The 26,235-nt window shown below is 45.5% G+C and overlaps 10 protein-coding genes across 10 annotated transcripts; 3 read left to right on the top strand and 7 right to left on the bottom strand.

Moving 5' to 3' along the window:
• Positions 1-250: 250 nt before the first annotated feature.
• Positions 251-1,458, bottom strand: BDR25DRAFT_299988 (uncharacterized protein). Its single transcript, XM_033689270.1, has one exon. It carries the CDS (start codon positions 1,310-1,312, stop codon positions 326-328), a length of 987 nt encoding a protein of 328 aa, XP_033553654.1. The 5' UTR covers positions 1,313-1,458; the 3' UTR covers positions 251-325.
• Positions 1,459-1,908: 450 nt separating this feature from the next.
• On the bottom strand, positions 1,909-2,726 carry BDR25DRAFT_370618 (cytochrome P450; the record flags this gene model as incomplete). The annotated part of the gene is made up of 2 exons (XM_033697156.1): positions 1,909-2,333; positions 2,387-2,726. 2 exons carry the CDS (start codon positions 2,721-2,723, stop codon positions 2,047-2,049), a joined length of 624 nt encoding a protein of 207 aa, XP_033553653.1. The 3' UTR covers positions 1,909-2,046.
• Positions 2,727-5,577: 2,851 nt separating this feature from the next.
• Positions 5,578-7,876, bottom strand: BDR25DRAFT_338959 (alcohol oxidase; the record flags this gene model as incomplete). The annotated part of the gene is made up of 5 exons (XM_033693329.1): positions 7,702-7,876; positions 6,027-7,647; positions 5,917-5,974; positions 5,768-5,777; positions 5,578-5,601 (listed from the first exon to the last, which is right to left on the bottom strand). The coding sequence occupies exons 1-5, from the start codon at positions 7,843-7,845 to the stop codon at positions 5,578-5,580; spliced, it is 1,857 nt and encodes a 618-aa protein (XP_033553652.1). The 5' UTR covers positions 7,846-7,876.
• Positions 7,877-11,951: 4,075 nt separating this feature from the next.
• On the top strand, positions 11,952-13,561 carry BDR25DRAFT_348736 (uncharacterized protein; the record flags this gene model as incomplete). The annotated part of the gene is made up of 11 exons (XM_033694467.1): positions 11,952-11,975; positions 12,006-12,038; positions 12,091-12,264; positions 12,345-12,559; positions 12,611-12,684; positions 12,758-12,806; positions 12,857-12,966; positions 13,031-13,101; positions 13,132-13,265; positions 13,304-13,479; positions 13,509-13,561. 11 exons carry the CDS (start codon positions 11,952-11,954, stop codon positions 13,559-13,561), a joined length of 1,113 nt encoding a protein of 370 aa, XP_033553651.1.
• Positions 13,562-13,591: 30 nt separating this feature from the next.
• BDR25DRAFT_348735 (uncharacterized protein) lies at positions 13,592-14,982 on the bottom strand (the record flags this gene model as incomplete). Its single annotated transcript, XM_033694466.1, has 9 exons — positions 13,592-13,639; positions 13,684-13,716; positions 13,790-13,987; positions 14,040-14,055; positions 14,169-14,273; positions 14,360-14,420; positions 14,464-14,504; positions 14,574-14,679; positions 14,799-14,982. 9 exons carry the CDS (start codon positions 14,980-14,982, stop codon positions 13,592-13,594), a joined length of 792 nt encoding a protein of 263 aa, XP_033553650.1.
• Positions 14,983-15,071: 89 nt separating this feature from the next.
• On the top strand, positions 15,072-16,057 carry BDR25DRAFT_348734 (uncharacterized protein; the record flags this gene model as incomplete). Its single annotated transcript, XM_033694465.1, has 9 exons — positions 15,072-15,113; positions 15,180-15,207; positions 15,262-15,370; positions 15,409-15,436; positions 15,492-15,517; positions 15,567-15,697; positions 15,771-15,827; positions 15,866-15,911; positions 15,949-16,057. The coding sequence occupies 9 exons, from the start codon at positions 15,072-15,074 to the stop codon at positions 16,055-16,057; spliced, it is 576 nt and encodes a 191-aa protein (XP_033553649.1).
• Positions 16,058-16,112: 55 nt separating this feature from the next.
• Positions 16,113-17,213, bottom strand: BDR25DRAFT_348733 (uncharacterized protein; the record flags this gene model as incomplete). The annotated part of the gene is made up of 9 exons (XM_033694464.1): positions 16,113-16,132; positions 16,175-16,192; positions 16,226-16,375; positions 16,407-16,566; positions 16,630-16,715; positions 16,750-16,780; positions 16,812-16,867; positions 17,045-17,103; positions 17,158-17,213. 9 exons carry the CDS (start codon positions 17,211-17,213, stop codon positions 16,113-16,115), a joined length of 636 nt encoding a protein of 211 aa, XP_033553648.1.
• A 1,308-nt stretch (positions 17,214-18,521) lies between these two features.
• On the bottom strand, positions 18,522-20,033 carry BDR25DRAFT_41267 (uncharacterized protein). Its single transcript, XM_033698534.1, has 4 exons — positions 19,076-20,033; positions 18,992-19,014; positions 18,581-18,939; positions 18,522-18,529 (listed from the first exon to the last, which is right to left on the bottom strand). The coding sequence occupies exons 1-3, from the start codon at positions 19,935-19,937 to the stop codon at positions 18,658-18,660; spliced, it is 1,167 nt and encodes a 388-aa protein (XP_033553647.1). The 5' UTR covers positions 19,938-20,033; the 3' UTR covers positions 18,522-18,529; positions 18,581-18,657.
• A 239-nt stretch (positions 20,034-20,272) lies between these two features.
• Positions 20,273-22,546, top strand: BDR25DRAFT_348730 (uncharacterized protein; the record flags this gene model as incomplete). The annotated part of the gene is made up of 18 exons (XM_033694463.1): positions 20,273-20,302; positions 20,333-20,400; positions 20,433-20,517; positions 20,558-20,583; positions 20,630-20,696; positions 20,770-20,846; positions 20,893-21,119; positions 21,146-21,233; positions 21,265-21,287; positions 21,326-21,554; positions 21,620-21,640; positions 21,693-21,787; positions 21,833-21,860; positions 21,892-21,923; positions 21,962-22,016; positions 22,110-22,231; positions 22,269-22,382; positions 22,416-22,546. The coding sequence occupies 18 exons, from the start codon at positions 20,273-20,275 to the stop codon at positions 22,544-22,546; spliced, it is 1,518 nt and encodes a 505-aa protein (XP_033553646.1).
• Positions 22,547-23,938: 1,392 nt separating this feature from the next.
• BDR25DRAFT_338957 (uncharacterized protein) lies at positions 23,939-25,114 on the bottom strand (the record flags this gene model as incomplete). The annotated part of the gene is made up of 3 exons (XM_033693328.1): positions 24,917-25,114; positions 24,718-24,849; positions 23,939-24,630 (listed from the first exon to the last, which is right to left on the bottom strand). Exons 1-3 carry the CDS (start codon positions 24,942-24,944, stop codon positions 23,939-23,941), a joined length of 852 nt encoding a protein of 283 aa, XP_033553645.1. The 5' UTR covers positions 24,945-25,114.
• Positions 25,115-26,235: the final 1,121 nt, after the last annotated feature.

Below are 26,235 nucleotides of genomic sequence, written 5' to 3'. Positions count from 1 at the left end.
TTAGGGGTTTATATACCTAAGTAGGCAAGGGCTGTGGGAAAATCAATGGAGATCACGTGATCAATATACATTTTGGTGGTGCAGAATTATCATAGATGGATATCGCAGAAAATCTTTACCGCGTACAGTATGTAATCGATGTGGAGGAGGTTGGCTTGGGCAATATCATTCTTCTAATCTAGATGGATGTATGGAAGGAAATTTTGGAAACCAGGACATCATGGTGCAGGAGAAGAGTTGATTAAAAGAATTAAGGTGAGGTTACATTACCCCAATGCTCAACCAAGTCATGGTCGTCATAAATGCTGTCACCTCCGTCTCGTCCTCAAACTCCCGGCATCCCCAAAACAGCCCTCAACCCCGGCACACCTCTGGGGAGAAAATACACTATCCAAAGCCCCGAAAAAGCAACTAACAACCCGGTAAACTTCTCAAACCAGGTATGAAAGTACGCAGCCGTCATCAGCAACATCCACCACATGAGTGCAGCGACTCCGAGGGCAGTCTTAACACCCTTTCTTGCCGGTTTCTCTTTATCAGCTTCCTCGTCTTTCTCCACGGCCACGTGTGCCACCTTTCCGTCAGATAGTAGGATCCTTCTTCCATCCCGGAGGCCCTCGGCGCGGGTGAGAGCAGGCAGAATTTCGAACCAGAGGAGCCCGGACCCGAGGATGAGCAAGAAGACGTGGCCAGAGATATCGTGACCGCCTTTCCAAGTCCCGCCCACGGCCTTACACGCAGCAGCCGTGAAGTATTCCCTCGTATCGCTCATTCCAGCTCTAGTCTCTGGATCTCGCAGGGTCTCGCATTGCCCGCCAGTGAATCGGAATCCGCGATCAATTAACGGGGGACCAAAGAACCACTGCGTAACGACCACCCACCACATCGTAATGCTAGCATATCTCAAACCGGCGCGAATACGCCGTACGCTGAGCCCAGACCCAAACCCTGGGTTGAAGATCAGAAAAACGGTGAAGGCGAGCGTTGTCCAGAACCACCCGACCTTGACGAAGTAGACGTTGAAGACGTTCTTCTTCTGTGCGAAATATGAGGGTGCGAATTCTGGTGGGTGCGATTGCGAGGCTGCGGAGTAGGGCGCGCTGCGTGAGGCCGGTGAGAGGATGCTGAAGATGGAACCGAGGACAAGCGTCGCGGGGTAGATGGATATGAGCAGCGCCTCAAGGCGGGTGGGGAAGAAGGGTGAGCGCGAATTGGAGGGAGTTCGTATCGGTGAGGATGACATGGTGGAGGTGAGTGGAGTGGGTTGGCCGTTAGCGGCGGAGGGGTAGGAGGGTTTGCGTCGTGTTGACATTGGGTATCGTGAAGCTGTTACTCGGAAAAGGTGATGCGCGGAAAATGTGCGCCAAGAAAGTGAGAAGGAATGCTATAGATAATGAAGCCCTTGGGCCATAAGCAGTGCTTTGTTGGTGTTCTTTATCTACCCGGGGTGAAGGGGAGCAAAAGTTGCTTCCACGTTCGCAGGTAATGACGTTTATGTTGTAACATCTGGCAGCGCCACAGCGCCACAGACTCGCACTGCCACGTGATGCCTCGGAATATTTTAACTTCTTCGCTTGGCTGTCATCTAGAAGACAACACGCGGCAACGTGTCCCACATCTGAGTCATTCTGATTGCTTCGGGGAGCCTGTAAGGAGGGCATTTCCAGCTGTTGACTTGAGAACTTGAGAAGGAGTCCGCTCTTCCCATCGTCTTGATTGGGGCTGCCTTTACTCCCGAATCCGTAACCTTTAGATATCTGGAATCTACAGAGTAAGCAGCTTTCCTAGTATAATATTTGCAATTGCTTGTAGCCTGTCTATTTCTTAAGGCTCTTACTATAGTTGTGGCAAAAACTGGAGATAAGCTACATATACTTTATTTGACTAGTCACCGCTGTACAAAAATCTTGAACCTGCAATCGCCTCCTTTCACTCCTTAACCTCAACTCGAACGCGAACTTATTAGGCCTACTTATCAGATAGGCCGAATACTCATACGGCGGAACGGTGGTCTCTCCCCCATCACAGTCTCTTTGCTTAAAGATTTCAACAGCCCAGGCCATCACCCTCCCCCCAAATGGCGACGAATAACTCGTTCTCCACGAGATCCATGCCCATGCGAACCTGGCGACCGTACCCGAACGTGGTGAAATTTCGGGTGGATAGGTATACCCCCAGAGGCCCTTTGTACGACGGGTAAAGGGGATTGAGCAAACGGCCAGGGTTACATGGTCGCGTCACGTGTGATTGCCCATTGATTTGGGTGGATATACGTGCCTTTTGGAATAAATGGCCGTCGTAGATACTGTCTTCTGTGGATTCGTGCGGGATGCCTAGTCAACGTAAATGCATGTATCGGTGATCATGATCGGGACATTAATCTTACTGCTGAGTGTGATGGGTCTCCACCTAAGAAGTTCCATGATGATAGCCCTCAATATTGGCACCTGGAATGAGTCAGAAAGCTCTGGCGTTCTATCATCACAAGCCATATCAACTTCCGCTTGCAACCGTGTCTGCCACTGTGGAGATAGAGTGAGAAGATAGGTCAGCACGGCGGAGGACATGGTGGGCACACCTGCGAGTCCTATCATACCCACTATGTATGCACATTCCATGTCAGACAGTTCTGTACTAACTTTACTCTCTAACAAATGTTGCATGTATGACGGTTGTGTTATTCCTGCCTCCATCCTTGCAGTAACTTCGGTGGGCATGCGCATGAAAAAAAAAAAAAAAGCGCTCTTTCGCATCCCCGCGGGCTACAATCCACTTCCAAGGGGGTAGGAAAGCAGGTAGCGGCTTTAGGGGTGGGAGAATTTTGGCAATATAAGCTGCAGGCGAAATAGCGTTGAGAAGTCCACGAGAGTACTGCCTGATATCCGCATAGTGACCCGAAACGCCGAGGTCCAGTCATGAAATATCGCGGCCTGTGCAGTTTCCCATAATACTCTCGTAGTCGGTGGGGCGGTCGAGCAACTCTGAAAGGAATTTAGAGCGTTCTAGATAAGGTAGGTTTCGATGATTCTGTTGCAAGTGGCAAAAGGTCAACCTTCTACTAAGCACAGGAGAAGAATATATATAGGCGGATAAAATACACGCTCGACAGATTCCTCCAGCTGACTGGGACAGGAGTTGAGCCACGATTCTTAGCTGACGACGCCATAGATCTATGGGACGTTTTATCAGAGCGTGTCTTTAGTGGAAATTGCTGAGTTGAAAATTGAGCCAAGGGCCACTTACCATTTTGTCTAAGGAGAGGGAGATATTCCAGCGTCTCGTTACTGTCCTCTAACTGATATGTGCTTGGGAGATCTGGATCCCTGGCTGCCGCCTCGAGAGTACATCGTTTGCGATTTTGTCCGATGCGAACCAAATGTGATTAATACCGAAGATGTTCGTACTATATATCGGACCGTATTGGCCGGACCATCTCTTGAAACGTGTGTAGCTGTGCTGTCGTGGGCTGTCCTAGACTCGGCCAATTGGTGGAAGACCTAGTATTGTGTTAATTCCATATCTCAGCTGGGAGGTGAGGTCGAAGCCACGCACCTCAAGGTCCAGGAGGCCATTTTGTGCCCTGTGGAAGATGACTACGTCTAATTAAATGCTATAGTAGACTAAATATAAACGAGGAAAGTATGCAGTAGAAAACTATGTCACAATCGAGTGTCTCAGTCTTGAACGAGTACAATGTCAACTTTTTATGCCGTGTGCTCAAAGACTAGAGAAATTTAATGTCAAATCTTCACAGCCAAATCACTACCTTCTCTTCCGATGCTCCGAGCACTTAATCGATTGTGGCAAGTTGCAGCCTTGCTGGCCCGACCGCTAGAAACCCGTAAGTGTTAATGTACCACCGACGTCCGATCTGCGGGGGCCCAGCCGAACTTCGAAGATTTCGATCATGCATACCGTATCTTCGGTTGAATCACTCCCGCGCCTCTTCATGTTTTTGCATCCCTTTGCAGCGTGATGGAACCAAGGGTTGGGCTTAGACAGAGCGGATTAAATGAGACACCCCATTTGGATGCACTCTAGGTACGTATCATATAGGCCTTTCCACGATTTCTGGCCTGCTGACATTGCTTGCCAAACACAATGCTTATCTTAAATGATCCACGCGCTCAGATCTGATTTTGCTAATTGTGTACATGGAATCCGATGAGGAACGAAGATTGATTTCTCACCACCTTCCATACAAGCAATGCTCCGCAGAATACCTCGAATTCCATATACACTCGATAGTACCACCTTACCCATGATTCACTCACCACAGTATTTTAGATCTGCCTTTTCTTAAACCTAGCCTTCCCCTCCGGATTTAGAATAGGACGAATATCCGTAGCAAGATCCCTTAGTCGCTCTCCGTTACCAGCCAGTTTCACATCATAGTCTGTATGAATTTTCGTAGGCAACATCTTAACTCTATAATTTGCGAAGACGCCTGGGCAACCGTGTGTATCTACTCCCCACTGTAGCTGATCGGGGCCTATTGTCACAAGATATCTGTTGTTAATCTCCGATCAAATCTGAAGTAAGACCTGTAATATCAAAACCCACATACGTTATGTTTGCTCTCATTGCCCAGAAGTTCGCATAGTCTCAGCAATCGTAGCCCATCAAATTCGAGCGGATTCTCGAATAGCTCCGGATCCAGAGCATTACTGCGGAATTGTGAACCGCCGCTTGCTGTGGATGGCTGATGTCTTGATGACTTTGCCGGGTGCTGTCGCTGCAGCCGTAAGCACCCCAGTAATCTTCTTTCCCAAGATCCAGAAAGACATCGCGCAAGAAGTGGAAGCAACGATTTAAGCTAGTCCTGATGAGCGGAAGAGTAGCCACCGGACGATCTGGACCATCATCTAGGAGCTCCGTGACAGCAATTTACTACGTAAGAGAAAACCGTAGAACGCCTAATGGATTGAAGGGTTTATTTTTTTTTTTGGCGCTGGAGGCGAGACAACACCCCAAACACTGGCAGTACTGACATTACATCCCCTGAATAACCCCGATGCATTAAAAAAACTCACCATGGAGCTTTTCGAGGCCATTCCGGATCCCCTGAATCCCCCATGCTGGCAGAAACTAGAACAATTACCATATCTCCGGGCGACCATCTTTAAAGCACATCATGTACAGGCTGCCACCGCAACTCGGCTTATCCGAATCACGCCCGATGAAGTTCTCTGATTCCGTGCTTGGGTCATTCTAGCAGCCGCGCCAGTCAGTATGAGCACTCGCTTCATGCACCTGGACCCCGTCTACCTCCCAGAACCGCCCAAGTTCGACCCAAATAGGTGATTTATGCCAGCGGAGGGGATGAGAAAATACGCCATTCCATTTTCCAGACGTACACGGGCGTGCATTGGGCTTCATCTTGCTAGTGCCGAGCTACACTTGACTTTAGCTTGCTTGTTTAGGAAATTTGAATTCAAGCTGTACGAGACCATGGCTCGTGATGTAGAGATTACCTGGGGTGGATTTGCGGGAGGATTTAGGCCGGACTCGAGGGGATTAGAGTCAAGGTTTCGAGACAACTGCCTCACGTAATAAGCAACTTACTGGGCGTAGTTTTTAGCCTCGGAAGAGTTCGGCAATCTATGTTAGAAAAGCAATTTTGCTTAACAGAGCGAAAAAAAACATTTTCCAAAGCATAAAAGTGCATATGCACATCTTTGATACGGAAGGATGAACAAATTCTTGGCTTATTTGTCTTTACGAGAGTGCACAAAAAGGGACTTCACACAGTATTGTTGACACTCACTCTAATTAGACTGGACTGTGTCAAAGCTCCAGCAACTATATTATCAAGGTGGTCATTTCAATTCATTCTTAAGTACCCTGATTACGTAGTCAATGAATGGCCGTGCTTTGGACAGGAAGTTGGAATCATGATAATAACTTTAACCTTACCTCCACCAGGGTACGTAGCTCTTCTTGATATCATCTGCAATCTTCTCTGCAAACCCATCTATGCAAACCAGTTAGTAAGAGTACGCACGGATTGGGATCAGATTGCTTACACAGTGTGGACACCGGATGTGCTGGTGGCAGCAGCGGCAAGGCCGATGCATCAACCACCCTCAAGTTCTTCACACCCATTACTCTCGCGGTTGTATCAACAACGGCATTCATATCTCCTAACTTTCCCATGGACGAAGTACAGCACCCATGGGACCCAGGATTTATTCTTAGAAGTAGCCAGTCGTGAATTTGCTCATCCGTCACCACATCTGGCCCAGGAATAACCTCCGCCCCCGTAATCTTTCTCAAAGAAGTAGTGTTGAAGAACTGTCGCATTGTTTTGAAGGTTCCTATTGCGACTTCTAGGTCCGTGGCTGTGGATAGAGTTTTGACGTCTAAGAGCGGAGGGTCATCGATACTGGTGCTAGATATTGACACTATGCCGCGCGACGTGACGGCTTGTAACATAGCGACTCCTTCGGCATAGTTGCCTGGTCCGAAGCCAACGTCTGCGACAACGACCTCATAGTGTGGCCAATCTGCAGGTAGACTGGCGAGATCGCTTTTTGCCTGAGAGCTGAGCTGGTTCAGAGGAATCTTACCCCAGGCAAAGTGATCCGCCATATTGTGCGTCAAGATACCCGTGTGTGTCTTGTCATACTCTTTGGCAGCTGCATCAGCAAAAGCGGGATCAAAGAGAGAAGATCCAGTCACGGCATTGGCTTGGTATACGAATTGAAAGATAGGATGGTCGTGTAAGTTCTTGCCCACTCCTGGAAGATCCTTTACAACGGGTATGTTAAACTTATTCAGCGTCTCAGAGGGCCCTATTCCAGAGAGCAGAAGAATCTGCGGTGAGTGTATTACACCTGCTGAAAGCACCACCTCTTGCTTTGCTTTCAACTCGAAGATGAGTCCATTAGACTGGGCAATTATAGAGTGAGCTCTTTTGTTGTTGTCGAATGTGATGCGCCTCGCCATACTGTTCGTGAAGATGAACAAGTTATTTCTGCCACTGCTGACTGCATACTGGAGGAATGAAGACGCCGATGTGCTCCTTGACTGATCACTCGCCTTCAAGGCCATTGGAGAATACTGATTCCCGATTAATGTCCCGCTGGTTAAATCCTGTAGCGGAAAAAGACCGAGCGCCTTCCAACCAAGTTCTGCGTAGGAAGACACTGGATTCGCCCAATTCGCGAATGTAACCTGAAATGGACCGCCATTCCTATCGTATGACTCTGCTTTCGCAGCCGGCACACTTGCATTCTTTGCTCGCAGAGCAGAATTCGCTGGTGTGAAGTGCACGCTCTTCCTCATCCACGGGAGAAAGTTGGAAAACGTGTACCCGGTGTCTCCAACAAGAGATGCCCAGAGATCGTACGCACCCTTTGTACTTCGATGATAAGCCATGAGGTTTGTAGTTGTACTGCCACCGACGCACTTGCCCTGGCGGTAATTGGTCACGTTGCTTCGGTTGAGTTGAGGCTGCGGCGTCGGTGGTATCGCCCAATCGACGCCAGGAGCGGAGGCTGACCCGCCATATCCGGGGACACGAGACTTGTTGCCGTTAACATTTTCGTAGAAGTCACCTGCTTCAATGACGCCGACTGTGATGCCTGGGGTTTCAGCCAGACGGGCTGCAACAGTCAACCCAGCGAGACCGGCGCCAATTATGACCTGGTTGAATTAGAACACCTACATTCAGCAGTTGGCAAAGTGGTGCAAACTTACGTAGTCGAACGTGCGGTTTGAAGGGAATGCTACATATTGGTATGGTGTCCTGGATGCTAGAGGCGGAGTGAATGTAGTAGCGAAGGCAGCGATTGCGACAATGGAAGATAGTAGCACAAGAAGATTGATCTCAGATCTTGTCATGACCACTAACCTTCAGATCAATGGTTTGATTGGGAATGCAAGACACAATAAAAGTTACTGAGCGAGTGGAATGCTGCGCATGCAGCTCCTTTAATATAGACCATCCAACGCGACACCCTGCAATCCTGCGAAACTCCCGCTAAACTTACTCCGGAAACCATGCCGCACAGTTCAATTGTGATAATCGGGCTCTCTGTATATGCAACTTGAGCCTATTCTGCTTCCAGCACCTCTAGTTTTGCGTCAAATCTGTTAACGATCTACTGGCACTGTGTCTGGTGCTATTTGTAAACCCAAGTTACAGAATTCTTGGCATACCATCATTGCAATGAGATGTACCATAAACCCTTGGTATATCCGTAAACAAACCACAAGAGCATGAAGCCTCGACTGCCCACGCGAGAAATTCATAATACCTCGTCGGCTCATGCAGGCTGTCACGTGGCTGCCTTACCTCGTGTCCGTAAGTCTGGAATCCATAGTTCACCGAACTGCCTTTCGTGGATTTGAAAGACTTAACAGAGGGCGCCTTTAGACAGCTCTAGTCAGAGGAGGCCCTAAAAGCTATATTGGTATGTATTTATTGTTGACGATTAGTTTGGGCCGGAAAATGTCTAGGTAATCAGAGGCTCCGCCCACGTGGACTGGTCAGACGTGGATCCTGGGACGGCATCTCGGGCTGCCTGCATGAAATTCTGTAATGATTCATGTTGTAGATGGCTGTGTTGAGTTTTATTGACCCAAAATATCACCTTGAAGAAAGAGCCATGATTGAGCTTGGCCCGACACGAAAATCTTTTGGATTTACAGAATATCAATTTTTCTGCAAAGAACCATTTTATGTATGGCACCACTGAAAGTTCTGAATATATGAATAAAGTGTGAAGAGCCACAAATCCCTCAGAAACAGGTCTAGATACATTTGGAACGTAGATGTGACATTGTCTAGCTTCTTTAGTCCCTTAGCTACTTAGGCCTTGAGATCGTTCTTAGTCTCCTCTACTTCTTTAACTATTAGCATATTAGTGCCAAGCACCTCGCGCGAAACTCTAATGGCATTCTAGAGCATGGAGTAGTAGAGCGGGCGTTTCTTTATATTAACGACGTATTTCCTTGTGTTCCTAATTTCTTGCTTTCTTTCTGATGATGATGTCTTTATTACGCCCGGCTCTAGCCTAGAGGGCACTAGTGCGTTATTACCTAAGCGCTTCCTTAGTAATGGCTTAACTCCTTATAGCTCTTACATGCCTCCTACTCTGCTATCTAGCGTAGTTGTTACATATCCCCTTAATTATAATTTATAGTAAGTGTTCTTAAAGTCTTTTTTTTAAGTGTTTAAAGTTTTTTTATTAGTAAGTAAAGTAAAGCCTACTATTATATAAAGTTAGTATTAAGTGTCTTTTTTTTACTATTATCTTTATAGTTCTAGGTTTCTATTTTCTTTCTTGCTCTAAGCAGCCTGTTGCTATTACATACTTAACTATTATTTTTACTATGTTAATGTCTAGTAACTATTCTGCTAAGTCTACTAGTGCCTTTTTTTTTAAAAAGAAAAAAAAGTTTTCTTTTTTAGTCTTTATTTACTAAAGTATTTATATTTAAAGTGTGTTTTATTTTTAGTATTAAAAAAAAGTGCTAAATAGTTTCTTTTACTTAACTATATATATATATATTTAAGTCTACAGCTTTTATTTAGTTTAGGTATGTGTTTAGCTATATTATTTTAGTTTATAATTATACTAGTATTTTTACTTTTTAATAAGTTAAGGTGTTATAAAGCTTTTAAGTGTGTTTTTTTAGTAAAGCTATATTTATTTTATGTAAGTATTTTTTTACTTTTATTAGTAAGTTTTTTTATTATTTTTAGTTTCTTACTATAGTCCTAGTTACTGTTAACTTAGCTTAGTAAAAAAGTTTAGTTAGCACACTGCTGTTTACTATAGCTTTTTTTACTACTTTTTTAGCTTTTTTTACTAAATTATTACTTTCTGCTAGGCACTATACTATATGTATAAAGCACTACTTTTTCTTTAGTGCTTAAGTTATGTTATAAATTTATTTAATGCTAGCTTAGCTAAACTAATTCTATAGTTAGTGTATTACTTATATAGCTACTTAGCTACTAGTAAGAATAATAACCTAGTCTACTGTCTAGCATGTTAGGAGGGAGGTTAGCGCTGCTACTATTACTGCTAGCTTTGCTATATAAAGGTTTTCCTTTGTTTTAGGTTTTAAAGTAAAAGATAAAGTAGCAGCTTAAGTAGGCACTTTTCTCTATATGTTGTCTATTACCCCTTTTATTTTTACTATACTAAGCTAGATAGATGCGCTTATTATAATTCTAATACTATTATACTAGTTAGCTAGTGTTATAGCCTTTACTTAGTCTAGTTTAATTATTACTAAGATATAATAGTTTTATAGCTATATACTATATAAATTAATTATTTTTATCTAGTTAGTATTAAGCCTTTTTAGCTATTTTATAATTTTTTATAGCAGTAATTAAAACTGTTAAAAGCTTATAATATAAAATTTTAACATAGAGTTTATTTTTAGTAGTGTGTAGATATTAATCTACATCTTAATAGCCTTTACTATATAGCGTTTATGCACTGTCTATAGACTTACTTCTGCCTCTACTATAACTGCAGTAACTATCTAAAAGTAGCCTGTAACAGCTTAAGCTTCTATTTTCTATATTCTATTTATTACTTTTATTAAAATTATGCTATAAGCATGCATTTATACACTTAATGTGTAGTCTACTACTAGTGCTACTATTAACTTAAAAAGCTGCTAGGCTGTAGTAGAGGAGACTATCTATAACTGCCTTAGCGCTAGGGCTGCCCTTAGGCCCCTTGCTGCTGCCCTTACTATGTGCTGCTTATATCTTAGCCCTATATTTATAATAACACCTAAAATTTTAGCTTTTATTATTAGTTTAACTAGCTATTTTTTAACACTTACTAGTTTTACACTTGTTTTACTTTTATTTTTTATAAAGTAGATTAAAGTAGTTTTATTTTTTTTAAAAGCTGCTTTACTTTTTTTTCTTTTACTTTATTACTTTTTTAATAATGTTTTAGAGTTTTATGTAATTTTTTTTAGCTAAAAGTTTTATTACTTAAGTATTATAGTTATTTATAAAAGTAAATAAACTGCTAAGAGCATTAATCTAGTGTTAGACTAGATTAGTGTTAAAGAAGAGAAATAAAATTAGAGAAAGAGGGGATCTCTATAGGAGCTCTGCCTAGGGCAGCAGTTTCTCCTTAGACGTGTAGCTGTTAACTGTAATAGTTGCTGTATAATTAGAGCAAAAGGCGTCTATCTATTGTACTAGGCCTGGTGGTATCCCTCTAGCACAGAGCCTCTGGGTTAGCCTGTCTTTGCATACTCTGTTGTATGCCCCTTTTACGTCAAAGCTCACCAGACTCAGCACTATCCTAGATCTCCATGCGTTGTAGATGTGTTCTTGCGCTTTCTTTCTGCTTTAGCAGATCTAGAGCTTCCAACAGGCCGTACTACAGTCTGTGCAAAGTGAGCCATAACAGTCACGTGTTGGTCACGTGTTCAGTACAAACGTACTAAGTTCGTAACCCGTACTGTACGTTTAATGATGCCCTAGATACGGTACGTAGTACGAATTGTATTACCATTTTAGGAAGTTTGTATAGGGGTTCTTGAGGGGTATGAGGGCTCTGGCAAGCAGGAGACCTGCGGGGAGCGCTTAGGGGGGCTTCTCGGGCTCTAATTAGCTAAAAGTTTTGCAAGGACGCTTAAATCTCCTCAAAGTTATCTTGGTGGGCCCTGCTTTAAGGTGGCGACGGTTTTTGAACTTGTACACCAAATCTGCCTGCACTTGGTGAGGTGCTCAGGAGAAGACTCTGCCGTTGAGATTAGGTAGGATGATGGAGAGTTCGGGGGCCAAGGATTCGAGGAACTGCAGGAGGTCTCGCATGAGCTGAGTAGGGGTCATAGGGTAGGCGAGTCAACAAGGTATTGAGGTCTAAACAAGGCGAATTGAACCAGTATATTATAAAGTCTAAAGAACTCGAAAGAGCTCTGGGCTGACTATATACTGTACGAAAAAGGAGCTAGTCCTAATGAGTGAATGGCGCAGTACATGGGTATAGTATCGCGTGAGACACGTGCGACAGGAGGGTGCCTGGGGTAGAGGGTTAGCTGGAACGGTGCGTTAGAGGGTAGAGAGGGTACCTTGTTAGCACGTGCGGACGATTGGAGGATACGCCGGTACTGACAAGGCCGGATTGGAGTGCCATGCTGCTTGCCAGGGCCATGGAGGTGTTGGAGTATTTCATTGGGATGCTAGGTGAGCATTTGGTATTTGAACTTACTGCGTTTGCGAATGGAATTCATGGTAAGCTTATGGCTTTGCGGTTGAGATGGGGAGACGGCGTATAATTGGAGGCTGCTAAACTCTTAACCAGCCTAATACTTTGAATGAATGTATGTATGTAAGAGACATCTCTTGGCAGACTCTTAATTGTTCCCTCGCTCTATGCCACCAAGATGAATCCACCGTTTATCCCGCCAATGCTGTTTACCCTACCAAAAAAATTTGCTCGCAGTCCGCATTTCACGCCTCCCCAAATCATCTCTACCCCTTCATTCACCGTGATGTGAGGCCGGGCAACTTAATCCCTCTCCCTCCTGACCACATCACTAGTGAACGAACTTCAAAGTACATGATGTGAGGCCGGGCAACTTAATCCCTCTCCCTCCTGACCACATCATTGGTGAGCTTCAAAGTACATGATGTGAGGCCGGGCAACTTAATCCCTCTACCTCCTGACCACATCACTGGTGTACTTCGGAGTATCATGATTTGAGACCGCTCATTCTTTTCTTTCGTTCTCTTCTTTTGTTGTATTGTTCTATCGTTGACCAGAGCAATACGTGCCGCTAGATAGAGTGCAACCAACTCAATCCACCTATCCGTAAATAGGTTAGATCTCCGAAGAATTACAGATTGCTTTCTGCGAGCGAGAATCGAACTAGGGTTGTTGGAGAACAGGACTGTGTCCATTCCGCTAGTTGATAATATTGTTACAGTAACCAATTTCTTTTGGATTTATATAGGCGTTGAAGAAAGAAGTTGTCAGTAGTTTGGAAGAAGCAGTAGAGAAGTGGGGGTGGGTTTGGAGGTGAAGACCTGACTGAGTGAAAGATTTGGGTGTAAACAAGCCAAAAATCCCGAGGATTCCTTCACACTCAGCCTGTCAGTTTTTGCCAGTCAAATCTTTTGGATCAATGTGTAGTTAGCCTGCAAACGACTTCAGGCCCTTTGGTAGGAGCATATTCGCACGATCCGCCGCCTTCACCTTGTTGCTCAACACCACCATATTCTCGTCTTTAAGCAAAAGTCCCAATTTCGGTGTTTTTGGCCTGCATGATGGGTGGCATCCGCCTTGAAACTTTCTTGTCAATGAGAGAGTGGAGGCCGCTGTAATGCGATCCATTTCCCATATTGGAAATCATATTCAGAAGCCCGTCACAAAGGCCTGACGGCACATGCTCGCAACCTTCCAAACCAGAACTATATGAGATCACTATCTCACATCTTTCTCACCCTTTACTTCCGTTTAGTGCATGAGATGCTGTTTTATCTTGGTTGCCTTCTGTTGTGCGCTGCGTGCAAGTGTTTGTGAACTCACGACAAGTATCCTCGCTTCACTGCAGAGGGAAAATTTGAGACTGTGATTGTATACTGAAACGCCCTGGTCTATATTTGGAAAGGCTGAATATTAGTTGCGTAACTTGTCTTTTCAGACTCATCATATAGGATGGTGGGAAGTACTACGCCTTGCCACTTACTGTTGAATATGAGAGTAAAAATTTAGAAACAGACTCCATATCAACCGAAGCCCATCAACACGTTAGCACTCATCCGGAGCAAGATCTGCGTCCTCCCTTCTCATACCAGTTTATGTTGGCTTGGAGGGGGTCTTTCAAGAATCTTGAACGGTATTCGCTTTTGAGAAGCTCTTGAAACCGGGCCGCTATCCTCCGATTGCCGGAAGCTTGTCCTTTTCGAAGGACCAGGAAAGTCTAGAGTATTCATACACCATACGCCACCATGGCACTGAAATAGATTCAGACACGCTACCATGACTCGGCACTAGGATGTTTCAGTACTTAATGAGGGCACCTATCGAGATATATTATATCACCTCATTACTATTCGAACTAGGTTAATCACACCGACTACCTAAATTGCAGATCTTACCTAGCTCATATTTTCTAAAGCATGTTGTTCTTGGGGAGAGAAATTGCTCCTAAAAAGCCCGAGCGCGAGTTACCAAAGGATGGTTGTTGAGGTTGCATTTGGGAACTCACCTGCCGTAGATGCCTGATTGATCTCCGTCCTGAATTCTGGGGCGTGTCTGACGCCGAGCGTACATCTCCTAGGAAACCCCTCCAAGTCAGCCGATGCTAGAGTGTGTGGTTATAGTGACACCCGAATTAGCATGTATGTTAGCTCCTGTGCTACTTCTGGCACCAATCTTCAAGATCGCCCTGAACAATGCCTACCTGATAGGCAAGCAACTTCACTCACTATACATTTCCGTTAGCCTCCTTTAGCGTGTAGAGAACGTCGACTAGGCTTCAAAAGAAAACGAGTAACCCCGCGACCTCTTTCTTCTACCATCAAACAAGACCGCTCTTAGCTAGAAATCATCTTCGGCGGTAACTAAGGAGGTTACAGCAAGCGTGCCTTCTTCGACTTGCCTTTTTTATATCCGAGGAGAAACCCCTCTGGCAGCGAAGGGATTTTTCGCACGGCATCTCTTCTGGGGTTCGAGGAGTCGCCTTGTTTGCGTGGTATCCATGGTAAAACGAATGAGGATGAGGCAATGTGGAGATTAATTGCAGTATTAGAATGGACAGGAGGTATGATTAGTGAACATTAGGAACAGTTAGATGTATACTGAGGACAGTACGGATGAGTGCGTCTAGGCACCGGAGTGCTTTGTCACTGACACTCTCCTCTTGCGGAGGATGGCCTCTATAGCTAGAAGCAGGAGATGCGCTCTCCCGAGAAGTTGGCGTCGGTATAGCTTTCACTAATGCCCCTCCTTCGCCAATTAGTGAGCGGTTTATACGAGGATTCATGCATTAGCGTACCCTAGGGTTTGAACGCTCTCCATATCCCCCTAACAAGCCTGGTTGATTAGGAAGGTGTGTGATTACATAGCCGGACCATGTATAGGATTAACGTGTACTGCTTGAAGTATTCACTAGCAGTGACGTTTTGAGAATTATTAAAAACGCAAAACGTCTGTCTCGAATTCATAAACGCTCCGACACAGCGGCACTATGGATATGACGATCATGCTCGTTAGAGACCTGCAAGGATGAATTATACATTCTTAGCCTGTACATGTGGCCAAGGAAGATTTTGGGGGTCCGAAACCGGCTCTACATCTAATCTGGTTTGGAAGTTCTCAACCCATACTGACGTTCACTGCGTAGCCGCTCCACTACATTCAGCACCCAACCTGTGAAGCTAGGGGGAGCACCAGAGGCATGAGGAACTAGGTTGATTGCTAAAGGAGGGCAACTACGGGTTTATATAGTAATAGGTGAACCTGTCATGTGACCTAAGGCTACCACTTGCTTAGGCAGTAGCAGGTGAAAGTAGTGTCAGGTGACTAGAGCCTTGAGAGCTCTGTAACTGCAAACACAACCTCTGTAAGAGCCCACGGATATATCCATCATACGCGCAAACCCACCAAGGGAAGAAGAGTGTTGGCGCCCTTCATCATCTCAGCTCTCGTAACGACCTCTTATTTCATTCTGTCGCCATTCCTGAATCATGTTTCACAAAGTCAGGGTGAGCCTAGAACTAAGGCTTCCTAACTGTGCTCATCTTGTCTCCTTACTTGACTGATGTTTGTAAGCGTTGAAAACATCTTATATCGAAAGATGCCATTTAGTTAAGCTCCCAAATATCAGTCGTACATTCCAAGGAGTAGGACAGGACTCGCGATTCTAGGGCCATATCTGAGCTCCATGTTCTGTGGCCTACCGTTGCCTACGAGGTGATTCTCGACACTAGTCCTGAACGGGAAGTGTTAGTGAGAGTACGGTCATGGCAAGGTGTTTTGAATTGCAATGGCTAACGTACTTTCTGCATTTTGAACATTCACCATCGCATTCGCCTGGAGTTCCCGCTCATCTTTCATAATCAATCGCTGATATCCTTGGACATATCACCCTTGTTGTAGCCTATATGGTCATCTCTACTGCAGCTGCTCCTGCACTCATCGATAGAGTCCCGGGCTTTACAGTTGTTGCTCGAAACCCCTTCGTAAGTTCCCACCTCACTCGTTCCACCGGAGAGACTTGTCCCGACAGGTATGCAGATTAACTCTCATCTTGGCATCAAGCGGATCGTCTCCCCCGTAGCAGACGAGCGTGACCTCACTCCTCAGGGAGACAAGCGCAGCATCAGTCTGCAAGGAGACAAGGTGCGAAATTACTCCGCAAGGAGTTAAACGTGGTACTATTCCTCAGGGAGACAAGAGAGGCGCCACTCCTGAAGGAGGGTAAGCGACAGCACGTAGCGATGGTGACAATATCAAGCCGGAAAATGGAAGACTCGCATGAAACCAACATTTGCTTCCCAACCATCCCGTTGCGGAACGCCGTTCCTACAATATCGACGGCTTGTGTACGTTCGATAAACCGTCTTTCCTAAGAGCTTGGATTGCTAGAAATTACTTCCTCTACTAGGACAATAGTTTCTGAAAAGAACACTGACCATGTTTGGGATATTCTTGCCTTAAAACTTTGAAGCTTCTCTTTCGGGTTCGAATCGTTCGATGGACTCTCAAACCCTGGTGCTAAGGGAGGCAGCATGTAACTAGGGTAGGATACAGTGATTGGTGAATGCGAGCAGGTAGTGGAGCTTAGAGAGCTCCGTAAATACAAACATTTACCTTGAGTTCAAGAGAATGTGTTTCAAGCGAGCTATCAGCCCAACTCTCACCAAAATCTGAAAAATCGCACTTTGATATCTTAAGAACAGCTAAACAAAAGTTCCTAGAAATTTAGTATTATTTCTTTCTATATGCTCTAAGAGTGATTCCAGAGTTGTAAGGCAATTGACTTACCTGTTCTTACAATATTTAGCTTCAGCCCTTAATGTTAAGCTAATATCTTGTGAGAGCACTGTATGCAAGAAGTATGAAGCGCAGAAGTAGGACATATGATAGTATTAATAGACGAATCCTTGAGGAGACTCAGAGGTTTGAGAAAATATTTATTTAGTCCGAGGCACGTGACGGGATCTCATGTGACCGGGGCTGGGCTGAGGGCTCTTCAGGGAGAGTTCGAGGCATGTCCCAGTTAACCATCAAATATCTTGTGTCTTAAGATTTCTTATACGGTTCCTTTAAAAATTTAGTAGGTATCTTAAAAAGCACAGGAAGGCTTGGCAACAAATTTCTAGGTTATATTATTTAGCTATTATTGAGATACGAGTTTTCAGATTCTTGATGAGTTTGGGTGTGATCAGCTCACTCTGAAACACGTGAGATAGCGATTATGAAAACGTGGAGGGCTTGACCAAACAGTTTCCCTCAAGTTTTTGCAATACTTGATTCGAAATCGTTCAGGATGGGTGCATATTAGGGAGATATTGAAGAAAGAAGAACAAGCTAAGAACTTCAATGGGGAGGCTCGTGCCCGAACCCGATCCGGGTTCAGGCAACGCTAGTAGTGATTCCGTTGTCATGAAGGTTAAATCCATGACAACTAGCTGCTCTATGTCATGCCTAGCTGCCACCCTGATGTATTCCTGCCAGCGAACTCTGTTGCAAATAGAGGTTGCGTGATCATGCAGCTATGTAAGAAACGGATGAAGTGACGTAAAATTGTGTTCTAGTCTCAGTGTTCTACTGCAAAGTATTTATTTACATCTATGACTCCAGAGGCAGTAAGAGCTATGGAAATGGCAGTAGGTGCCATGGTAAAGGCAGTAGGAGCCGTTGTGGCTCAGGGAAGGAAGATTTCCGATCAGGAATGCGACAAACTCCATCTTGCAGTTTCTGTCGCACGTGTCTCACGCGACACTATACCCATGTACTGCACTATTCACTCATTAGGACTAACTCCTTTCTCGTACAGTATATAGTCAGCCCAGAGCTCTCTCTCGCTCCTTAGACCTTACAATACATTGGTTCAATTCACCTTGTTTGGATCTCAATACCTTGTCGGCTCGCCTACCCTATGACCCCTTCTCAGCTCATGCGAGAGTCTCAACTTTCCGTCCTCGTTAAACCTCCGGTAGCGGATACCAGACTGGCTGCTCAGGGCACCACTAGTTACACAGTGCTCTATCAGTCAATCAACCGACTAGCTAGCTAAACCAAACATGGGCACCACTAAGCCGTTTACAGTAAGATGAATGGAGCTCCAGGATATCCACCAACCGCAATCCGACCCACCCACCACCAAAACGAGTGACAATCCACTCTGCTACAATTCTAAATCTACCTCATCCAGCTCCAGAAGGTTCGGTCCATTAAGATCGCCGGTTGCGGTTTCCGCCCGACGTCCCTGAATGACTAGGACTTACACACAATGCTAATACATTCCCCAGTTCCAATCCCCGAGATCGATAGGTTAGCTAGTTCCATATGCTGCTTATGATGCTCTGCTTACACTTAGCATATGGTCATCCGCTGTCACCCGCCTATTCACTCACCCGTCGCTCATTAGGATTGTTGTTGACGTTCTGATGGCAACATTCTAAGGCTTCACTTCCAACGCATGCATGAAATATCATCGCTCCCGCTGGCGTCCTGTCTCTGCTCTTATCTTGATCGCAACCTGAGCCACTGTGTTAAAAAGGTCCGCCAGATTTTTGTCCTCTATTACTCCAAACATTCTGGGAACCCTGTCTGTATGCCATTTCAAGCATTCCATCTTCATAATCGCAAGCATCTTCTCGGCGCTAGTTGTTTGGGGAGGCGCCTTCCGGAAAAAATCTTCGACAGCAGGCCCAGATACACCTCTCCAGTCACCAGATTTGACCGGCCAAGGTATGATTTTTCGCAAATTCTCCTGAATTAGTTTGTTAGTAATCCTATAGTGCAAGATGATGTTGTGTACATACTGAAGTGCCCTTCATATCTTTTTCTGGATCTCGGTTAGCACACATATCCAACTTGCCGAAAGCTTGATATAGACAAGGACGTACTCTTAATATCATCCCATTGCAGTACATAGTGTAGCCATACTTTGTCCCATTCTTCCCTCTCCTTTGCAGCCAGCTCCCTTGCTTTTCGTTCGCTCTCTTTCCTCGCCTGCTCAGCTCTCTGGCGAATGCGCTCGTTTCTCTCTTGCCGTTCGCGTGCCTCTCTATCTTTAGCTTGTTGCTCTTCCTTTTGCATTTTTTCCTCCTCACGCTTCTTTTTTTCCTTTTCCTCTCGCTCCTTTTTCACTCGTTCCTGCTGTTGGTTTTCTCGTTCTCGTTCTCTCGACTTACGCGTTTCCTCTTCCCGTTGTTTCTGTGCTCGTTCTTCTTGAGCAGACTGCGGATCGTATCGCTTTCGGTAGTGCTGGCTTGTGGGCGAAGAGAAGATGAATTCGTCCGCTCCTTTGGTCTTGTAAAGGATATGTGCGAGCAATCCCTCTATATCTTTCAATTGTTCCTCAATTCGATTTGGGTCTACCTTGGCGTCGATGCTGATCCGAGACGCCGTTTGCTGTTGGTCTATCTTCCTGCACCATTTCTTAACTATGTCGTTTTTTTGACCCTGATGGAACCTCAAACACAGTGTGAGTCCTGCTAGCTGATGAAGCTTTGCGTTGATGTCTGTAGTGGACGCATCGATGTAAGATAGGTCTTCTAGAAGCCGATAAGCGGATGCTCGGTTCGCCTGGTTAATTGGATTGCGGCATCGTCGGCCACAGCTCGGGGCATACCCGACGCAGGTAAGACACCCTTTACTGGGATTGATGATGTCCAGAGTAGTACTTGGATCCCATAATTTCTTCTTTCGCTGCTCTGGAGGAAACTGGCTGAAGGAGTCGTGGCGGGAATTTAAACTAATGCCCATTGTGAAACTAACCCCCTTAGCTACTCGCGATAGAAAGGGACAATATGTTGCAACAAACTCGTCGAGGCTTGATGCAATCACACACAAAGAGCAGACGAATCTCTATCCCAAAAGACCTTCAGTGGCTCTCTGACCTAACATATACCTAGGCCAACGCCGGGTGTTCAGCGTGTACTCAATTTACACAACTCATAGAGTGGCGTTAAGCGCCAGCTTGGTCGACCCAGCCGCAGAATAGCAGCATTTGTGGTAGTTGATTGGGGGTTTCCGGGGGCTGTGCTGGAGCCCCTGCGTGCCCCACTTCCATGAACCTAATGCGAGGCTGTGAAAAAAGCATGAAACTTGGTGCATCGGAATTGATTGCGGTTCCAAGCTCTGTGGGTTACGCCGCATAGGATACCGTTTCACATGCGCAGCGCTTTCTACAACCCAGATCATTAATTGCTGCGTTTAAATTTATCATGTTTTAATCAGACGCCGCACGTCCCCACTTAGCGCACGTCCCCACTTAGCGCACGTCCCCACAACTTTTGAGGCTGTGGAGTTCCAAATAATTGTAAAAGCACCATTATTATTTTTTGTGGGAGGAACACGAAGAGACATTCGGTGACCCCGTTGAGGACGACAAATTACATGCAATAACATGGTAGGAGCTGTACATTGCAGGTGTCGGCGGACGGCCTGCATGCTAGCACCCAAACTTCAGCAGATATAGCATCCGCATCAGCGTCAAGGGCTCCTCAACAACATTTAGAAGAGGTGCCGCAGCTTTGTAACTACGCTTATTACTCTTTTCAGACAACTATACGTCCTATCGAAGTTTGCTTTTTAGTTACGCGAGCGATCTAAGCTCCTGGCGTACAATAGCCTTTATCTACTTTTCATATATTCGAATTTCCTTCGCCACTTGTGAGGGATTGATCCCTAAGTACTCTTGAATGTGATCCCTCGCGAGCACTACTGTGCGACCACACTATGCACGACAATACTTTGCCAGTATCCCTACCCATATCCCTGCACAGTCGAGCAAAAGAGGAGAGTCCTCTTCAAGCATATGCATCCACACTCGTGTTCAGTCCAGCCCGCAGCCTGATAAGGTGCCTTTTCGAGGACGAACCGAAAGGCTAGCTACGGAAGAACAAAGGGAGGGCCACCACGGTTCGGTCTCCTACGGCTCGGCACGTCTCGCGTCTGCGTCGAACGATAAGACGACTCGACCCCCTGCATGGACCTTCCCCCCATCCTGCTACCAAAACCACCAAAACCACATCTGCTAGTAGCCGTTGACTGGTACCTGTAGAGCTGCTGTCTCAGCCACGACAGGAAGAGAGCGCGAAACCCTACGAGCTAGTCAGCTGCAGTCATCCAGTGGCAACACGACGGCATAGCGCGGTGGCTAAACCCAAACACTAACCAGAACACAGTTACCGAGTATGCCAGCCCATCACCGGCCCGACAACGTTCCAAGCCCTCGAATAGAATGGCACCACCTCCTCCGCGAATTGAATGCCACACAGTACCACTAAAAGCCTTGACTACTGTAGCTTCTCCTAATATTCATGGAGACCCTATGACACACTACAAGAGATTCGCAGCGGAGCTACAGCATCTGTACCAGTACTAGTGTTTCGAATGGCAGAAGTGCCTAAAGTTAGTTGTAGCCGAGGCTAGCATAGGGGCAGATCGACCTTCTGGACGGGAAGGTGAGGTACACGTGATCTGAGACACCCTGTCACCAAAATTTGGAGATAGAAGTTATATTTCTTCTCTACCAAATGTAAATCCATTACTAAATCAGGCCTGTCTCGTTAAGCTTGGACAACGAGGCTTTTATGAACATAGGCATTCGCGTCCTTAGCAGCTCTTTTACGTCCTATGTCTTCTTCGATTCTCAGGCTTCGTTGAACAGGAGCATGTAGCTTAGTGATACTTTTTATTTAGTACGCATTGGTAGTATTCATTCTATTCCCAGATTAAATGAAAAGAGTCTGGTTAAGATAAGCTGGGCTCTATGAAATCCGCAGCACAAATGGCGCCGAGAGCCAATTTCAATTTAGGGGACCGAACGGGATTTAAACAGTAATTGACCGCAAAATCTGTATAGGCTGTGGAAGGAGAGCCTTTTAAGCTTAGAAGATGGCCCCTGTATTTACCCGCTAATTCACCTCCTAGAGCTCTCCCCTTTGTACACCTGGAGCCTACCCCATACTCACCCTTACTTGCTCCCTTACTCACCCAGAGCTCGCCTCCTGCTTACATTAAGCTCACCTACGACTCGGCTAGCGCCACAGCTAGTTACCTTAGTATTCCTTGTCGAGATTCCTTAGGTAGCAAAACTCGAATGCACCATTATCAGTCTGTGCTTTAAATGGTGCACCGGAGACAGAAATTCGCGTTGCTTCGAAGCGAAGATAGGTTGCCACACTGAGATGAAGGATAAAAAGGGTTAGTGTTTTCGTTACTATTACACGAAGGTAGCAAGTGAAGTATCAATGCATTTCCAGTTCAAAAACACGGTGCTTGGACTTTTCCGATCTAGCGCACTACATCTGCACTACCAAATACCTCACATAACAGAGGTCCTAACCTCAGGATTCTGCAATGTTTAATGTGGATGAAATAGGATATGCACATGTCTAATCGAACCTGCTAATAAGACACAGCAAGTGCCCCTCGGCAAATCCTCAGCCCCTTTGACGACCCTAGAAAGAGGTTAGTAGGCCAGCGATTCCCCCTCCACCCGCTCTGTTTAGTACTAAGAGTTGATAGCCATTCATCAGGTGTCTTCGTAGATATATATTAGAAACTTTGCAGTCAGCTCAAACTAGCTTCTCATTTCAAATGAGCTCTTCATCCCAAAGAGGCTGCTCATCTAATGGGTTCCTCGTTCCAGCTACTACGCCACAGACTGCACATAATCTGCCCACTGGTAACCCCTAGCCCTAGGCTGCCCGCATTTCTTTAGTGGCGCAGAATTTGCTTGGGGTCAACCTTAGTAGAGCACACGTATCGGCCCGGAAGTGCCGGTTTCTGGTTATGTCGCGGAGCCGTTACAGAGTACAGAGGAGTTTTACTATCACAACCATATCGCTGTCGCCTAAGAATGAATTTTGGGGTCACTCCAAGCGTGTGATATAGCGAGGCAATTAAGTTGTTTGCTTGGGGCCTATTCACTTCGTGGAGTCGGAGATGTATCAAATCATCTCATATTCCCGGATGCAACTATAGAACTCGAGCATTCGGGAAGGAAAGTACGAGCAATCGCTGATCCTGCAGCGATAGTGATTCTTGGTACAGTTGTGTAGCCATGAAGTAGCCGTGCTAATACCTTTGTTCCAATGGCCAATGAGAAGATGTGTGCGAGGAAGACCTTGCCCAGAGGAATATCTACTTTAGTTAGTCATATTTGGACTGGAATTAGGGAGGCAATATACGAACCGAACTCAAGGGTAAAGGAGAAAACCCCGTACGTCACCCAACTTAAGAAATGGGCGTATTCCCTTTGAAATCCATACAAGGCGGATTCACCTCGACTTTCGTCAGCCCATGTGCACTGGTCTATGACCTCTAACGGAGATCCTCGTGTCGTACATTCGAGGGTCGATATCTCAGGTTGGCGCACACTAGCAGTGCGAGGAGATCTGGACGCAAAAGTGACTACCGAGCAAGTGCTCCAGGCGCCAAGGACGATCTTATTGGTTCTCTTATGGTGTGGTTAAAGTTCTGTCATGGGCAATTTCCCTGTTGAATTGAATTGGTGGAAATGCTGGTGTGTCGTCGTTTCTACATCTGCAAGCAAGTGTAACAATGCTTTGAGGTTGGGTGTGAAGGCTGCAACCTCTTATGGCTGCGGTGATTCACCAGCCCAGAAGCGCCTCAATATTGACATGATACAAGCTCGCCAGGTGTCCATATTTCTTGGTAAGAAAATCGAGCGAGGGTTCGTTTGAGCATTTCGTCACCTAGGTTGATATCCAAATAACTCTGCTGACAAGCTCGAATCAGGGCGAGTATTTCGGTGGCTTGTCTATGTTATAGGGCGGCAAACTCTCGAGGTCGGCATCCCTTATTCGAGTAGGCCGTTGGGGCTCGTTGTTCATGTCCAAGGTTGTCATCTCCTCACCGAAATTCGTTCCCTGTGTACGACTAGGTATGTTCTCCGATTGAGTCTGCAAGTCTGGTACCCTCCTCGCAAAGTCTTCGGCTCGTCCATTCACTCCACCTGCATTCTTATTCCGCCTCCCCAAGCAACACCTGCAGCAGAGCAATACTAAAACTGCAATGATACCAAATATCGTAGCGAGAGCAATTCCAGCGGCCTTTTGGCTTGAGATCCCAGAGCTGCTATGACTGTTGTGATTCGAGCTTTGAGTTGTTACCGTAGCGGTTATCCCATATGAACGCGTCCTACTGGGGAACTCCGCTGTCTTGACAAGAATCAGTTTGGGGCCATCATATGTCTCTAGATTATAAGGATCGAGACTCGTATTGAAACGGCGCTCCAAGAGGTACATCCTCATCATTTTCTCGTTTAACTGGCCGGGAATGGGTGACGCCACAGCTTCGTACATGGCAGGAGTGAATTCCTGGGTTTTATTACCCCAGTTGTATCTGAAATAGGCGAAGTAGGAGTTGAGATCATATTCAAGGCAAATTTTGGCGTCGGAGTGGTAGTATTTTGGGGGCCAGTAGACTGAAGTTGAGAGTTAGAAGCTATTGAAGAAGATTTGTGAGGCCGCGAGAAGCAGAAACGGGCGACTAGGAGGAAGAAGGAGCCTACACGGGACATCTTCTGTCGGAACACAGATTCGAGTCCCATTCGGTGGGTAGCAGTATATTGATTCTGCGCGGCTCTGGCATTCCTCGATTTCGGTCATATTTGGATACATAGTCGCTGGCGTGAGGCATGTTGCTAGAGGTGTTCACATCAGCCCCAGCCATTGTATAAGGCATGACGAGGTGCTGTTCAGACAACATACCATTCGAAAATGTATTATTCAACGCCATTTTCGAGATATTGGGTTTTTACGACAAAGAATGAGGAAGAAGAACGGAGAAGATGGTCGTACAATAAACTTTTAGGATGGAGACGTTCAGGGAAGACGTTGAATATACCACCATTGATGGAGAGTATCATGCGATGCCCCACTAGTATATGTACCAAGCGTCCGGGTCACCTACCCGAAATCAAGAAGCATCCATGGATGCAGCAAGATCGTGTTGAGTTGGCAAAGTGGCGGAGTGACCATCTCTGCTTTACCGAAAAGTCTTGGAATCAGATCGTAATCCAATGGGATTCTTATTGGCCTGCACGCCCTTCGTATTTCGGATACTCGGAGTGTGCACAACGGTTGCGAATTGCCAAGCCGGAGACCAAGTTGAAAGGCGGGGTGAATGTTCAGAGTTGGAACATGTCGAATTGGTGTTCGCTCACCCCTGTTTGATTGGACAGACTTCGAACAACACATTATCACCTACCACGAATCATAACTAGAGTAGGTCTAATTTATCCGCCTTCTTGCTGGAATTAAGGAGTTCCAAGGAGGATTCTAAGTTGTCCTGCAAATCAAATATTGTTACCTTCTGTTGTAAGTGATCATGCAGTTCTGGGGGAAGCTTGACGAAGTCCTTGCTGGGAAATGACGCAAGTATATGTTTGAAGTGAATTCTGCAGTGGTAGCTTTTGGGCCTACCTTTCAAAATACACTGGATTATATATAGCCTCAGTGATAGGCTTTTAAAATTCAGTCAATAGATACTCTAGTCAATGTCAGGTCAGGAGATAGAGTTTCGGCCAGGGGCCTTATGCATAACTGAACTATGAATGCATAAATAGTGGCATTATATAGAATAATTATTTAGAATTATTTAATAATTCACACGCGATATTAGGCTACCTCTAAGATTCTAGTATTCGCGCTCTGCAACTGTCTATGTTAATTAGCAGAGCTTGCTCTGCTTATTATATTCGGGTTTGCAGAACGAAAAGTTGAGCAGAATCTCCTCTTTTGGACACGCTAGTTAGTTAGAATTTCTTTAGATAAACCCTAGTAACGCTATTTCTCTGTCACCTTATGTATTTCTTACATTCTTTTTTAAAAAAAAATGTATACCTAATATAGGTGCACCTTTCTGTTAATTTGCATGCAGTTTGCTCTAGCATGCGTTGTGTAAAACATGTTTAAATTATATTTAGTTGCGTCTGTGCCACCTCTCTAGCCACATCGGTGTGTCGGGGATTGGCAGTTGCTCACACACCTGAGTTGCTTACTTTTGCCAAGACCACACCACAACAAAC

Source organism: Lindgomyces ingoldianus (genome assembly GCF_010093535.1).
Source record: "Lindgomyces ingoldianus strain ATCC 200398 unplaced genomic scaffold BDR25scaffold_2, whole genome shotgun sequence".
Classification (NCBI taxonomy): domain Eukaryota; kingdom Fungi; phylum Ascomycota; class Dothideomycetes; order Pleosporales; family Lindgomycetaceae; genus Lindgomyces; species Lindgomyces ingoldianus.
The sequence above is the reverse complement of the archived record's forward strand: the minus strand, read 5'-3'. Positions and strand labels throughout refer to the sequence as shown.

What these genes read in the sequence shown, in the direction of transcription:
- BDR25DRAFT_299988 (XM_033689270.1), bottom strand. Translation starts at nt 1,312, where the DNA reads ATGTCAACACGACGCAAACCCTCCTACCCCTCCGCCGCTAACGGCCAA.
- BDR25DRAFT_41267 (XM_033698534.1), bottom strand. Translation starts at nt 19,937, where the DNA reads ATGGGCATTAGTTTAAATTCCCGCCACGACTCCTTCAGCCAGTTTCCT. An exon ending in GCAATGGGATGATATTAAGA is followed by an intron (nt 19,015 to 19,075) that starts GTACGTCCTTGT and finishes ACCGAGATCCAG; the next exon opens with AAAAAGATATGAAGGGCACT. An exon ending in AAGATATGAAGGGCACTTCA is followed by an intron (nt 18,940 to 18,991) that starts GTATGTACACAA and finishes AAACTAATTCAG; the next exon opens with GAGAATTTGCGAAAAATCAT.